Source organism: Jaculus jaculus, chromosome 9 (assembly GCF_020740685.1).
Source record: "Jaculus jaculus isolate mJacJac1 chromosome 9, mJacJac1.mat.Y.cur, whole genome shotgun sequence".
NCBI lineage: Eukaryota > Metazoa > Chordata > Mammalia > Rodentia > Dipodidae > Jaculus > Jaculus jaculus.
Window position 1 is genome coordinate 77,763,518 of NC_059110.1, and position 16,051 is coordinate 77,779,568.

At 51.1% G+C, this 16,051-nt stretch overlaps 1 protein-coding gene across 1 annotated transcript in view; it reads right to left on the reverse strand.

Moving 5' to 3' along the window:
- Atp2a3 (ATPase sarcoplasmic/endoplasmic reticulum Ca2+ transporting 3) overlaps nt 1-16,051 on the reverse strand; it is a 35,164-nt gene that overhangs the window by 15,599 nt on the left and 3,514 nt on the right. The window contains exons 2-12 of the mRNA XM_045159268.1: nt 8,673-8,690; nt 8,393-8,475; nt 6,684-6,788; nt 6,405-6,543; nt 6,045-6,125; nt 5,868-5,953; nt 4,134-4,598; nt 2,331-2,419; nt 2,076-2,178; nt 902-1,033; nt 411-536 (exon numbers count right to left, since the gene is read on the reverse strand). Coding sequence (XP_045015203.1) covers nt 411-536; nt 902-1,033; nt 2,076-2,178; nt 2,331-2,419; nt 4,134-4,598; nt 5,868-5,953; nt 6,045-6,125; nt 6,405-6,543; nt 6,684-6,788; nt 8,393-8,475; nt 8,673-8,690 — 1,427 coding nt within the window. The remainder of the gene's footprint in view (nt 1-410; nt 537-901; nt 1,034-2,075; nt 2,179-2,330; nt 2,420-4,133; nt 4,599-5,867; nt 5,954-6,044; nt 6,126-6,404; nt 6,544-6,683; nt 6,789-8,392; nt 8,476-8,672; nt 8,691-16,051) is intronic.

Sequence of the window (16,051 nt, forward strand, 5' to 3'; positions counted from 1 at the left end):
GTGGGGTAAAGGCCCTGAGTCCCACAGCTGCATGGGAGGGATTGGGGACTCAGCTTCCACACTGTGAAGCATCAAAGGGGGCACCAGCACATGAGCACCAACTGCCAGAGGCAAAATGGGCTCCAGAGCATTTCCACTCCAATGCTGTCATTGCCATGGAAAGGCTGGGAGCCATGGAGCAGTGTGGATGAGCCCAAGGTTATGTGGCAAGGCAGTGGCTCTCAGCCTGGTGCTAGGACCACCGTCTCTTGGTCATGTCTACATGCTGCTTCCAGTTCCTGTGGCATATTGACCACACCTACTCCAGAGCCAGCACTCTGAAAACGGATCTCACAAGCTCTCATTGATGTAATCTCTGTTTCTTAAAGGATTGGAGAACAGGTCCCCCCCGTCAAAAAAAAATCCCCCACCTTCACAAACATCTTGCTGGCCTGAGCCTTGGGGTTAGAGCTGGTGGGTGTGCAGTACACTGACATGGACTTCCGGTCCCGGGAGAATTCAAGGGTGAACTCCTTACGCATGAGTTGTTTGATAACCTACAGGGAACAGGGCACAGGCAGATCAGGACTCAAAGGCAGGACTGACTTTTGCCTGCTTCTCACTATCTGCTCAAGAGGAGCGTCCTGCTCCCTATGGCCAACTATCTATGTTCCTCTGACCCTGGCATTCAAGGTTCCTACCTTCCAAAAAGCTATCCATGCATGCACGTTCCAAATGTAAGCCCTTGCACAATTCAACCTCTCCCTCTGCTCTGTAACCCAATTGTAGCCCAATCTTACTAGACACTTTGAGGTCCTTCCATCTCTTCAAAGACTCCCAAACTTGTGCTTTCTTCTCTTGTTTTTGCGCATACCCTAGAGCCCCCAGCCATGCAGCCAAAGCTGAGCCCCACCGTGCTCACCGAATTGCAGGCGCCAGCGCGTTCCACTGGAGACAAGGCCTTCAGGTCGGTATCAAATACATTCATCTTCTCCACCAGGCAAGTCAGGGCTGTCTCCGTCGCCTCTCCCACCTTTTCATATACGCCTCTGGCCTGGCAGGTCCCAGGGAATGAGAGGCCTTTTTAATATTTTTATTTTTGAGACAGTGTCTTTACTATGTAACCTAGGATAGCATTTCATTATGTAGCCCAGGTTGGCTTCAAATTCACAATTTATCCTCTTGGCTTAGCCTCTCAAGGAGTATACCATCATGCCAATCTTCTAGATTCTCCTTGCTGGGCCTCAGCCCTGTTCCTGGACCCTGCCTCCTTTACTTTCTCTCCCCAGTGTCCCGTGCCTGTCACATGCTAAGATTGAAGTGCCTGGTCCCAGACAGCCCTTTTCTGCTAAGCTCCAAGCCCATGTCCAATTGCCTCTCCCTATGTTTGCAACTCTAATGACAGCCCAGCCAGGAGTGTTATAAGAACTGTCCTAACCCCTTCCCTCTTCATTAACCATCTACCAGGCCTCAGGATTTTCTCCTCCTAAAACTCTTTCTGACCCATGCCTTCTCCTTTCTCCCTCAGGTCTCATTCTCTCTGGCTCTTGTCTTGTCCTGTTTGTTGTCCAGAGTCCTAGGGTGTTTTTTGTAACAGCAATGTGACCAGATCAAGCCCCTGTTCCCTGTCATAGCTCTTTACTTGCCCTCAGCTTGGCATGGGACATGACTTAGTTTGGCCAAGGATGCCTCTCATGGAGAGCATCCTCCTACATACCCATGTCCCCATGCCTGCCACACAAATGGTATTCAACACTTGTCACGTCCAGCTTTTGCAGACAGGGTCTTTTGCAGGCTATGACTTGCCTAATCATCTTGCCATGTCCTATCCTTCACGTGATGTCGTTCCCAGACACCCCCAGCCCTCCAGCCCTTATATGGCAGTTTCCAGAGCCAAAGAGTCCTAAGGCTAAAGTTACAAAGCCAAGCTGAATGAGAGGGAGGGCTAGTAGGAGGGGTGTGTAGGGGGCCCATACTCCTGGCCTTCCAAATCACAAGGACCACCAACCTTGACAGCTTTGAGACTCTGGGAAAAGGAAAGGGTCTATCTGAAGAATCAGATGCCAGGAGTATCATGAAAGGTACAAGGGTCCCACCTCATTGTAGTCCAGTGCAGAGTCATTGCACAGGGCACAGATGGTTGCCAGCTCCACCAGCCCATCAAACTGCCCGCAGCGCACAGGCTGCTCCCCCTGCCGCCTGCAGGGGAGAAGTCAGCATGAGGGCTTAGCACCATTGCGGGAAGGTGCTTAGCTTTGGCCCCACCCCAGGAGGCCTCACCAAGGAGACCTCTGCCTGTCCAACATAGCTTCACCCACCAGGCCCCAGCCACCCTTTGTTCCAGCACTCACACTTCGCCCTCCGGGGTATATGTGGTACCCGAAATGGTGAATTCATGCAGACGGCAGGTGCCCGCTTCCGCTTCGTCTACCACAAACATCTATGGAGCACAAGGGTAGGCTCAGGCAGGAGGGTGGCCGCCCTTCTCCCTGGGCAGCCAGCTTGAATAAAGCCTGGCCCCATGAGGGTGTCTTGAGGCATCCTCGACCACTCTCCACGAGACCAGCTTTATTTCCCCACCAAAGGGAAGAAGTCCATGGTCCAGGCTGGGCCCAGGAACTCTGTCTTGCCCTGCTGCAGCGGCCAGTGGCTGACCATTTGCTTTGTCTGGATTCCCGAGGGGTTTGTGGCCCATTTTTTCAGTGTTTGAAGCAGCAGTCAGCATGAGGGAGCCCTGAGCTGAGCAAGAAGCCTGAGTCCTTTTCCATCTCACTGTGTCCACTGGTCAAACACCTGCACCTCAGTTTCCCCACTGGTTACATGGAGAAAAAGTGGGCTCCAAGCCCAGCTGTCTCACCTTCCCTCCAAGGAGTTAAGAGTCTCAACCTTCCAGGGAGGTTGCTCTGAGACAGTTCCCTCTATCTCAGAAGTTACCCAAGTGTGGCCTGCTAGGTCACCCAGCCTCCACCCATGCACCCCAGGAACAGGAGGCTTCCTACTTGCAGGGCAACCCATTTACTGGCCTATGAGCCAGCTCTGTGGGGGAGACAGTTCTGTTTCTTAAATTCCATTTTAAGTTAGCAGATGCTCAGTAAAGTCCCTTTCTTCTGGATTTCTCTGTCCTGGCAATTCTCCAGCAAATACAGCCCTTTACCCACACATTCAGCCACTACGAGTTCCCCATACTGTGCTTCTCCAATCTTTATTCCAGTCCAGGAGCACTGCCCATGGAAATCCTAGCAGGGATGTCAGTGCTAGCTGTGAGCACCCCCTACACTAGGCTCTGACTGGCTTCTATGGAGCCCTAAGGTCTGAGAGTCCTGATCCAGTTCCCAGGCTCAGTGGAAAGACTGGGGATGGGGCTGGAGAGACGTCTCAGTGGTCAAGGCTCTTGCTTGCAGAGCCTAAAAAACAGCATTTGATTCCCCACTATCCCATAGTGGCTGGAGGCCCTGATGTGCCCATTCTCTATCTGCCTCTTTCTCCTTCTCTCTCTCTCAAATTGAAAAAAGAATTATGCATGTGTGTGTGGATGGATAGATAGAGAAAAAGAAAAAGAAAGACTGGAGAGGAGGTAGGTGCAGGAGAGGCATAAGGCACCTGGGAAGCCCACCACAGTCACAGGCTCCACAGCCACCTCTCTGCTGAGTCAGGAAAGGCCCTCTTCCCCGAGAGTCTCTGCCACACTACCCAGTGCATGTGGACAGAAGGCCCAAGAGACTGGATTGAGTGCCTGGGAATGAATAATTCCTGCCTGATCCTCTCCTGGGTCACTGGAGCTAGCGTATCTGGTGACAAGCACTGAAAGCAGTCATGATGGAGCAGGATGAAGCCTGGCTCAGACATCAGGACTATACTTGGTTCTCTCTTGGGTCCTTTAAGGTTGCTGGGCAGGACTTGTACCTCCAAGTTTTAGATGAGAAGACTGAGGTCTACAGATGGGCAGTGACCTGCCCAGGGGTCCAGTGACATGTCTAGTTAGGTGTTGTCTATTATAGCCTGTGAGATAAAACCTGGATTTGCCACCCCCCATCCCCAACACACAAGGAGAGAGCCCACAACTTCTCTCTACCCTTCACTAACAAGGACAGGGAGTGAGCCCAGCTGCTCAGCATCACCCAGCACCAGTGGGTCCTAAGCCAGCTACCACTCACCCTGCAGACGGACATCTGATTGGTGGTGAGTGTGCCTGTCTTGTCAGAGCAAATGACCGAGGTGCAGCCCAGGGTCTCTACAGAGGGCAGGCTCCGCACGATGGCATTCTTGCGTGCCATGCGCCGTGTACCCAGTGCCAGGCAAGTAGTGATGACTGCTGGGAGGCCCTCTGGGATAGCAGCCACAGCAAGGGCCACGGCAATCTTGAAGTAATAGACTGCACCACGCAGCCAGGAGCCACCATGAGCAGGGTCAGCAAAGTGGCCAACGTTGATGACCCACACAGCCACACAGATCACAGAGATGGCGTGGGACAGCTGTCGCCCAAACTCGTCCAGCTTGCGCTGCAGTGGTGTCCGCTCAGGCTCCACAGCTGCCATCTGGTTCCGGATTTTACCCAGCTCTGTGTGCAGGCCTGTGGCCACAGCTACACCTAAGGCTTTTCCAGATGCAATATTGGTGCCCTGGTTAGAGGAGAGCAAGGGAAACAATGCTCAGCCTCCAGCCAGGGCCCAGAGCTCCTAATTCCAAGCTGGAGCAGGCTCCTCTACTTGACTTTCTTTTCTGTATGTAGATAGTGCTTCCAAGCTTATTTACTGGGCCACTGCTCTACGAAGGTCGGGATTTGGTAGGTCACCAGATCCCTGTGTCCCTAGAACAGTGCAGATGACAGGGCTGACACTGGCCATATGACCAACCATATGACCGACCAGCACAATGCAAGCATAAACCCACAAAACATAAAACATGGCTTATAAACAGCCCCAATGGCCAAAAAGGAGTATGGCTAACAATGATCTCAGGTCAATGGCTCATAAATATTTACTGAAGAATCTACAAAACCCAGGCCTTAGCATCCCTACTCCCAAGGCCCTGGTAAAATATCCAGCTCCTGGTATCCCAGACCCTTCTTGTACACAACACTTTGACAAAGGCCTGAGATGCAGTGATCCTCAGAGGCCTGGTGTCCCTTCAGATGGCTGTGACATGGTGGTATAAAGAAAGCAGTTGCTGCTGGTGGCCCTGCCTGCCTTCTACCCTAAGCAATGCAATTCCCCTCCCTGTTCCCAGCTAAGACAATAGCCCATAGGGAACCACATGACCCCCCTGTGTGCCACACCTCCCTCCCCACCCAAAGAAGCTTGAAAAGCATCCATGTACCCAAACAGGGATCCCCCAAGGAGGAGCTCTATGGAAGCATCAAGTTCTCTCTCTCTCTTTACTCCTAGGAAGAGTCTCCAGGCCCTTAAAGTAGGTGTTCTGGGCCGCTATCTGGCTAGCCTGGCCACCCCACCATCATTTTTGTAACCCTTGTCCCCCTGGCAAGTTTTCTTTTGAGGGACTAATAGCAAACTGGCATTTGCCAGGTGAAGGCGGGGTATCCTAGTAGGAAAGAGGAAAAGTCCTGGGACCTGGATGTGAGCCTACATCTCAACTCACTGATTGTGACCTTGAGTTATTTACTTAACCTCTCCCAGCCTGTTTCCTTGTTAGGAAATACAGATAGTAAGACACAGATAACTTTATCTCAAAGGTTTGTTCTGGGGATTAAACAAACTAAAGTGTGAAGGGCTCAGAACAGTGTCATGCCTCAGGAAACACAAGCTATTATAAGTTTTAGAAATTTGTATGCATTGTTGGTAAGCAATGAGGTCTTATCCAAAGATTAATATTAACATTATGTTTAGCATCATTGTCAAGCCAAGCCCTGGTGCATGGGGGGGGGACCTTACTGAAAACAGCATGTTCTTCTTGTCCTGGTTCACAGCTCTGGGGTCTGGAATGGCATCTGTGTGCTTGGTCACAGACACGGATTCACCTGGTTATGGAATCAGATATGAGAAACCCTAATTGAAGACATGTGCACTGCCTGGCCCCAGCCCCCCTCCAGCCTGACACCTGAGCCTCACCCGTCAGGATGGACTGGTCTACTCGCAGAGTTGTGGACTTGATCTCAATGAGACGGAGGTCAGCAGGCACCTTGTCCCCCACTGTACAGAGAGAATAGTATAGCTGAAGGTGATTTAGGGCCTCAACCCCAGGAAAGGCATAAGGGCTTCCAGGGCTGGTGTGGAGGCAGGGGCCTGAGCTGTGGTTCCCCAGTCCCCCCTCTCCCTCTCCCCCCAGCAATCTCAGGATCTGTACAACAGGGCTTTGGCACAAGATCTTTGGAGGGTTCTGACAGTCACCCCTCTGCACAGATACAGGCAGAGAGAGACAGGGATTCTTGGTGTCATATAGTAAAAGGAGGATGCCCTCAGTATGCCTACCTGCCACTTCCACAATGTCCCCAGGGACAATGTCCCGGGCTCGGATCCTCTGTACACCCTTGCGATCAGAGCGGATCACCTTGCCCATCTCAGGCTCGTACTCCTTCAAGGCCTCAATAGCACTCTCGGCATTGCGTTCCTGCAGAGTACAGGCAGACAGGTGGTCTCCCCCAGCAGGCCACCCCAGGAGTGTGAGATAGAGCTGAAGGACTGCAGGTGAAGATCACACCTAGCAGCTGGGAGATCCCAGGGGCCAAGCCCACCCCCAGGGCCTCCCACCTGCCACACGCCCACAACTGCATTGGCCACAAGGATCAGCATGATGACCAGTGGCTCCACGAAGGCTGTTGTGGTCTCCTCGCCCTCCTCGAACCAGGCCAGGACCTGTAGGTTCAAAGCTGGTCAGTGGGGATAAGCTATATGGGCCCTAATCTGTGTTCTAACCCAGATCCCCTGTCTTTGCCCCTGCAAAACCATGGGCTTGAAAAGAAAGTCTTGGTTCCACAGATGTGACAGCCACAGTCCCCATCCTACCTGACCCAGCCTTCAAGGGGGCCTAATTAGCTGACCTTCCTGACTACTTCTTGCTGAGGTCCCCACAGCAGCAGACACAGCATCCCTAGGTATTGTTTAGAATTGCAGTTCTAGGATCTAGCTCAGACTTCCTCAGGCTGCAACTATGTTTAACAAGCTCAGGTGACTCCAGTGAGTGCTCATGTTCAAGATCCACTGGCCAGAGGAATATTATTCCCCACACAGAGCCTAAGCTTTTGAGGTGGAACCTCCAATTGGATTCTTTTTTTTTAAATTTTTTAAAAAATTATTTATTTATTTATTTATTTGAGAGCAACAGACAGAGAGGAGGCGGCAGAGAGACAGAGATAGAGAGAATGGGTGCGCCGGGGGTTCCAGCCACTGCAAATGAACTCCAGACGCATGTGCCCCCTTGTGCATCTGGTTAACGTGGGTCCTGGGGAATCCAGCTTTGAACTGGGGTTCTTAGGCTTCACAGGCAAGCGCTTAACCACTAAGCCATCTCTCCAGCCCTCCAATTGGATTCTTATCACACCCTTCCATGGTCCTCAGTATGTCTAGCTGTGCCATGAAGGGTACAGGTACTCTTTTGGCTCTGCCATTGTAGGCATCTGCATGGATGGATGTCTTTGGTATGAGTCCATGTTTTCACAAGGACAGTGTCCAGCAGAGCCAGTCACCCCAGGAGGGGGAAGTCCTATCCAGCACTTAATGCTCCACACCCCCAGTCAAGACACTCATGTATGTGCAAGTACAGGTGTGTATACGTACATGCTGAGGCCAGAGGACAACCTCAGGTGTCACTCCTCAGGCACTTTTTTGTTGCTGTTTTTGTTTTTTTGAAGCAGTGTCTCTGTCTAGCCCAGGCTGGCCACAAACTCACAGCACCCCTCCTACCTCATCCTCCTAAATTGCTGGAATTATAGGCCTGAGACTCTACACTGTTGTTTTCTGTCCACTTTTTTTTTTTTTTTAAATGGGATCTTACTAACCTGGAGCTCACCAGTTAGTCTAGACTGGATTGGCCAAAAAGCCCTAGGGATCTACCTATCTCACTTCCCCAGTGTGGGATTACCACCATGCTGCCATGTTTGCTCTGCTTCTAAAGACACTTTTGACTATCACACCTGGAAGAGCTGCTGATATCTACTGGGGGGATGCCAGGGGTGTTGATAAACACCCTTCAGTGTATGGGACAAACTGCCATTCCACTTAGAGCTCTGGTCCAAACACCAGTAGTGCTGAGGTTGGGATTTTGAAAGCCCCCTTTCCCCCCACCCCAAGCCAGAGCAGACAGACTGGAGTGTGTCAGGTGGGAACCAGGGGTTCAGCTGCTGGTGTCTGGGGGTGTCCATGACCAAGAGGACCATAGCCTAAGGCTCTGAGTACTGCTGGAACCCAGCTCTCTGTCTCAGGCTGTCAGCCTCTAAGAACAGCAGGTAGTGCCTACTTACAAAGGAGACCAGAGCCGCCAGCAACAGGATGCGCACCAGGAGGTCCTCAAACTGCTCCAATACCAGCTCCCACAGGGACTTCCCTGGGAAAAGGAGAGTGTGTGAGGTCAGAGTCCCTAGACCACCAACCTCCCCACTCAAGAGCTTTAGGGCTTCAGTACTTCCAGCCCCCTCTCTTCCTGCAGTTCAGAGAGCCCAATTCCTCGCCAAGGCCTTACTCTTAGGGAGGAGTTTCAAGCTGCCAGCCACTTGACCAAAGTTGTCACAGCCCAAGTCTCACCTTCTTCAGTGGGAAGTTCTGCAGGACCCAGGTAGCCACAGCAACAGGAGGAGACAGGAGAAGACACGGTTACTAGTGGGACCTGCAACAGTTTGGAAGCCCCTCCCCATGCACCCACCTGGCTCATCATGATGGCCCCAAGTGTCCTCCCAGCTCTGAAGTCACAGAATGGATGCTGGAGCCCTAATGCTAATAAGTGATATCTGATGTGGTCGGATCACCTTAAGATGAGACCAGAGCCAGGGGTCCCTTCCAGCCCCATCCCCTTTCTGAAAGGAAACTGAGTCCTGGAGGAGAGAAGGGACCTTTTAGGGCCACAGAGAGCTGGCAGGTCTCAAAGCCTCCCAGCATTTCTCTTCCTCAAATGTCTCCCAGCCTTGGCCAGAGTCTTCCTTCCCCTGGTTCTAATACTATCCAGTCTAACCTACCTGATCCTTGTGACTGCCAGGACAAGGCCAGCTGCCAGTAGCCATCTCTTCCTGGTCCCTACACTATACACGTGCAGGGAAGATGACCCAGCCCTTCCCATGTGCCCAGACCCATACAATGTTTTGAGGAATGCCATCTCCACACACCAGTAGCATGTGCCCATTTACCTGCCTTTTTTTTTTTTTTGAGGTAGGGTCTCACTCTAACCCAGGCTGACCTAGGATTCACTATATAGTCTCAGGGTGGCCTTGAACTCAATGCGATCCTCCTACTTCTGCCTCCCAAGTGCTGGGATTAAAGGCATGCACCACAACACCCAGCTTTTCTTTTCTTTTTTCTTCTTTTTTTTTAATTTTTTTTCCTTTTTTTTCGAGGTAGGGTCTCACTCTAGCCCAGGCTGACCTGTAATTCACTATGGAGTCTCAGGGTGGCCTCCTACCTCTACTTCCCACGTGCTGGGATTAAAGGCGTGTGCCACCACGCCCGGCTCACACCCAGCTTTACCTGCCATTTTTAACACTATTTTCATGTGTGTGTGTTGGTATGCACCAGGGTCTCTAGTTGCTGCAAATGAACACCAGATTCTGGCTTTACATGAGGAAACTGAACCCAGACTAGCAGACCTTATAAGCGAGTGCTTTTTAGCTCCTGAACCATCTCTCCAGCCTCCCAAATTTACCTTCTATGATTCTTGTTTTTTAAATATTTTATTTTTATTTATTTATTGGGGGGAGGAGAGAGAATATGAATATGGGTGTACCAGGGCCTCTAGCTACTGCAAATGAACTTTAGACACATGCACCACCCTGTACATCTGGCTTGTGGGAGTTCTGGGGAAATGAACCTGGGTCCTTAGTCCTTAGCTTTTACAGGCAAGCACCTTAACTGAAAGCCATCTCTCCAGTCCCTCTTCTATAATTCCTTTTTTTTGGGGGGGGGTTCAAGGGAGGGTCCACTCTAGCCCAGGCTGACCTGGAATCACTATGGAGTCTCAAGGTGGCCTCGAACTCATGGCGATCCTCCTACCTCTGCCTCCCAAGTGCTGGGATTAAAGGCGTGTGACACCACGCCTGGCGCTCTTCTATAATTCTTGAAACAATTTTATACCATCCAGATCTGATAGCCCCGAGTACCTGAAATCTCTAATCTTCCCAAGTGAAGGCAGGTTGGGAGTGGCAGCCCTATTTCATACAGCAAGAACTGAGGATCAGAGCACCAGAGCAGCTGGAGTCAAGTCACACAGCCAGTTAGTATCTGGGCAGGACTGTGTGGTTGGTGGAAACTGGGACCCAGAGGGTGGGCTCTAGTAAGTTCCTCTAATTGGGCATTGCCCCTGCCCCTGCTGAAGCTCCTCCATGGCCAATCTTTCTGAAATGCCTCCTTTTTCCCTTTTCAATTCAAAGACCAGCAGCATCAACAGAACCCCATACTGTTCATGATGCCGACTCAGAGCCCCTCTCTTCCTCTGCCTGCTTCCTGACACAGACTAGCTCCTCACATCTAGCCACCTGTTTTTGACCCACAGGCATTCCCCAACCATGGGAACACCTCCTGGGCAGACTTGGGGTCTCCATCTTGCAGCTTCACCATGGGGATTAGCAAGCATCCCACTGGACCACAGGGCTCCAGGAGGGAAACATATAACCTAAAAATACACTTTCTAGCATTTTCTCTAAAGCCCTATTTTAGGCAACGGCTGACATTTTCCGTGGAAAATGTAATCTCCAGTGTCCTGCATCAAGATTAAAATCAAACAGACTTTTTCCTTCTGATCTATTTAACTGAAGTGAACAGGAAAGGCAAGGGGTGGGGCCAGGCCTGGTTTCTGGGCCAATTCTCCAATGGAGCAGAGTTCTTTGGAGGTTCTCTCAGCCATACCATTGCCTCACAAAAAGCAGTGTCCACCCCATGGCACACATCAGCTGGCTCCTAATGTGCTCTACCCAGGAGACTCCCCAAGCCTTCACCTTTCCAGGGTCAATGATCAAGGGAAGGCTTGTCTATTAGTCCCACCTGCATTCCTAATACTGTTTCTCTAATCTCTTGCTTTGTGTGGCAGGGAACCACTAGGCTGCCATGCTCCCCAGGGCATTCAATCTAGGCAGAACCACCTGTGGCTGGGACACACACAGGCACACAGAACCACTCTAGCCCCTAGGTGCCTTCTGCCTGTCTCAGACAGTCCCCCAGTCGCCCTTTCCTACCTGTCCACCTGGATCTCATCCCCCTCTTCCCTGACCCATGACATAGGACTCTGGAGGTCATATGGTTCCTCAAATATGTCTGCTTCTCCCCATCTTGTGGTCAGATGCTGATTGTACTTGTAAGCCCCATGGGAGATTCCAAAAAAGGATGTGTTTTAGTTCCCAGTTGGAACATTAGGTTTTCGATGCCAAGCTCTCTAGAAAGTGACTGTCCCACACAGTGCATGGTAAAGACAAGGATTCTTGATCCCACCCAGCACAGGAGCCACATGGGAATGCTAAGCAGCACATTAACTTCAAAGAGCTGCTGTGACAACTGTCATCACCAACATCAGGAGCCATATTTAGTGAGTACCTACTGCGTATTAAGCCACATTATTCACATTGTGTGCAGAGGATAAAAGGGAAGCCTGGGTGTGGGTCTCACAGGGCACCTGGCTGGCCTTGACTGTGCCAGACACCCTTGGGGACACTATCCTCTAGATTCTCACAGAATCTGAAGAGGTGCTGTTGTCATTCCCATCTATAGGGTAGTCAGCTAGAACAGATAAACTGAGTGACTACTTCATGGTATACTTGGTGACCGCTCTTGGTCTACCCGAGGTCACTGCTGCCAAGATGGGGAATGTCAGAGAACAGATCTGAGCCCAGGCCATCTTGCCCTTGATCCCCTGCTCTGGGTCTCCTTTGCTAATTCTTCCTGTTTTCTCTCCTCTCATATCTTTATTGCTCAGGAAAGGCCACCTGAAAAAAAAAATCGAGTGCCTGACTATTGGGTTGGATGTCCCTGAAGCAGTAGGTCCAGAGCCACCCACCAAAGCCTCTTAGTCCCAGAGGTGGGGCTTTGGGAGCACTGTGTCCTGCCCATCTGCTTCAAATGCTCATCTCATAAAGTTTTCCCTAGAGGATGTTGGCTCCCTCTGTCAACCACAAGTTGCATCCTGGAGACTGAACTGGCTCCCCTTGAGATGGTGCCAGGCCCATGGCCAGTGCCACATTTGCTAAGTGAGAGAGAGTGTGCCCAGTGTCCACCTCCGTGCTAACCACTGGGTTCCATGGGGCAAAGGCAGTAACAGAGACGTTTCTTTCTCCACTGGGACTGGCCCAGACTCAGGGACCCCGTTATACTTGCCTGAGCCTTGCATATGGTGTCCTCTCCCTGCCCACCCCACGTCACTATTGCCAGGCTGACTGGGAAATACCCGCATGCCCTGTGGCGCTGATCTGAGACCCTGGGAATTGGCCTATGGACCCACAGTGGCAGCAGAAGGGCTTAGAGCAAGGACTCTGGCCCAGAAGGCTAGAACTCAAATCCTACTCTAACTCTTGTTTTGTGCCAAGGCCACAGGCAAAGCCACACATCTGTTTCCTCAGCTGCACACGGCGAGTGATAATAGGAAGAGCCTCACGAGATTATTGTGGAGGATGAGGGACCTGCAGAACATGTCTGGGACACACAAGCACAGTGAACAGACAGCCGAACAGTGACCAAGTCGTCAGTCTATATATAGCAGAGCTTGTTCAGTGCAGCATCTCCAGCACTGGGCACAGCCCTGGCATACAGCAGGTGCTTGGTTAAACCTGATGAGGCAGAAGGAGAGTCACTGCCTTTGCCCTCCTCTCAGCTTTCAATGACTGTCAGCTAAGTGAGTGCAGCCTGCTGGGCCTTCCCAGACCTGCCCAACCTGCCCCTCCAGACACAAGTTCCTCTGCAGACAAGCAGGGGCTCAGATGGGACACCATTCCCCCTTTTCACTTATGCTTTTCCACCACGGTACCCTCTCTCATCTCAAGACTCATGCCTCCAGGAAGGACCTTGTCTCCTAACCACTCTCAGACCTCCTCCAGACAGGAGTACCTCCTGCGGCAGGATTAGTCATCCCTGAAGCCACACTCTGACCTCAGCCATTGTTTATTATGTTGCTCTATGGGTCAGGCCAGGTCCTGGGCCTGCTGCCCACAGCCAAGAGCTAGGGAGAAATGGGTACAGGTCCAGGGACACCCCTAGATTGCCTCTGGGCTCCATACAACACCTGTTCCTCTAATCCCCCAATTCCTTCCTTTTCACAACATTGGAAACTGGAATTTCGGCTTCTAAATGTCAGTTCCAGCAGGGAGAAAAGGGCAGGGCACTCACCAAGGTCTTCCTCCAAGGCAAATTTACAAAGCAATTAAGTTGTCCTTTGCTAAGACAGGGACAGGCTCTAGCTAGGCAAGGCCTGCCCAGCCCACCTGGCCCTGCCTTGTCTCCAGGCTCTACGGAGAGTGGACAACCATGCTCTGCTCCCATGGGGACTACAGAGAGGCCCGGGAAGGGGCTTCTATTCCGCACCTCCCTGGCTTAGCTGGTGCTAAATACAGGGCTTTGCTCAACATCTGTATGTCACGCTGCATCATGGACTCAGCCCAGCTCAGGATACAGAGAGTAAGAGGCCCAGCTGCAGGACTAACCTTGTTGCCAGGGAGCTAAGGCTGTTTGACAAGGGCCAGGAGGTGTGACAACTAGAGAGAAACCTAAAATGGCTGCAGGTGACCCCCCCCCAAAGAAGAGTCACTTTCACATCCTGTAAGGCATTTAGGGGATGGCAGGTCTCACCTGTCTATCCTAACACTGAGGACAGGGAGGCCCAAGAAGGGAAAGTCTGCCTGAGGGCAGCCAGAGTGAGGCCTTACCAATTACCTTGTCCTCATGACCAGATTTTCAGGGTCATGCATAGGGGTTTTCCAAGTCCCATGCCAACTTGAGTCCTGGGCTGATGGCAGGAAACAGGGCACAGCCAAGGCACCACTGAGCCCTCCTGGGAGCTTGCCTGAGTGCACATCCCTGGTTCTACAGGGCCCACAAGAGTGATCATGCGTCAAGGGACATACCTATCCCAGTCTGGCCTCTAGCTTTTTTTGGCCCTGGCCCATGCCCACAAAGTGGATGAGCACCCTGTTCAGGGACGCATCAAGAGAGACGGCATTAAGCACCTGAAGATGACAGAATTCATCTGAAAACAAAAAAATGCAAAGGACAGATTGGTCTCAGCCAGGCGTGGAGGTACGTACCTTTTAATCCCAGCACTTGGGAGGCAGAGGTAAAAGAATGGTCAGTTGGGGGCCACCCTGAGACTACATAGTGAATTCCAGGTCAGCCTGGACTAGGGTGAGACCCTACCTTGAACCCTCCCCCCCAGAAAAGGCTTCCACCATGAGCAGGTGGCACAGCCAGCACTGCAACTGCTTCACCATCACAGACAGCGAGCCAGCCACAGGCACCAGAAGTGAAAACATGTTCGCTTTCCCCCACAATTCCACTCCTAGGGACATCTCCTGAAGTGCCACTTCAGGTGGTGACATGATATGGGGACAAGTTGATGCCAAGCAATGCTGTATGGAGCAGCAAAGACCTCAAACAACCCAAGCAGCTGTTGGAAGTAGGGTGAAGACACTGCAAAGACAGTTTACAGATGGGGGAGCTCAGGGGTGCCTCAGGGGACAGCCTCCAAGAATGGCGGGGAGCAAGCAGGGCTAAGCACCATGTTCAAGCCATTCTTGCTATGGAAGAATGTAAAAAAGACTCCAAGTCCTAGACCCTGGGGCAGGCCCATGCCCAGAATATTGAAGGTTATACTGTGTATAATTTTTTACTTAAAAATTAATTTAGGGGGGCTGGAGAGATGGCTTAGTGGTTAAGGCATTTGCCAACAAAGCCAAAGGACCCAGGTTCAATTCCCCAAGACCCACATAAGCCAGATGCACAAGGGGGTGCATGCATCTGGAGTTCATTTGCACTGGCTGGAGGCCCTGGTGTGACCATTCTCTCTTTCTCTCTCTCTGTCTCTTTCTCTCTCTCACACAAATAAATAAGTAAATAAAATATATTTTAAAAATTATTTTAGGACTGGGAGTGGTGGTGTATGCCTTTAATCCCAGCACTTGGGAGGCAGAGATAGGATTGTCATGAGTTGGAGGCCACCCTGAGACTACATAGTGAATTCTAGGTCAGCCTGGGCTACAGTAAGACATCACCTTGAAAAACTTAAAAAAAATAATTAAGGGGCTGGAGAGATGGCTAAGTGGTTAAGGCGCTTGCTTGAAAAGCCTAATGACCCAGGGGTTCGATTCCCCAGTACCCACATTAAGCCAGATGCATAAAGTGGTATGTGCACCTGGAGCTCACCTGCAGTGGCACTATGCCCTGGCCTGCTCATTCTCTCCCCCTCCCTCCTCTTTTTCTCTCTCTGCATGCAAATAAGTAAAAAAAAAAAAAAAATTTAACTAACTTAAGTCTAGAGATGTAGCTTAGTGGTATAACATTTTTTTTTTAGCATGCATAAGGCCCTGTGTTCAACCCCCAGCACTGCGAAAAAAGAAAAATGGGTCCAGGCGTGGTGGCACACAACTTTAATCCCAGCACCTGGAAGGCAGAAGTAGGAGGATTGCTGTGAGTTTGAGGCCACCCTGAGACTACATAGTGAATTACAGCTTGGCCTGGGCTAGAGTGAAACCCTACCTCGAAAAACCAAAAAAAAAAAAAAAAAAAAAAAAAATGGGGGCTGCATTGAAGTTGTTAATAAAAAAAATGTTGAGTAAAATGGGGGCTGGAGAGATGGCTTAGCAGTTAAAGCACTTTTCCGCAAAGCCTAAAGACCCATGTTCAACTCTGCACATCCCATGTAAGCCAGACACACAGAGTCTGTGTGTACACAAGTACACAAGGTCACACATGTGCACAAGATGGCGCACACTTCTGGAGTGTGA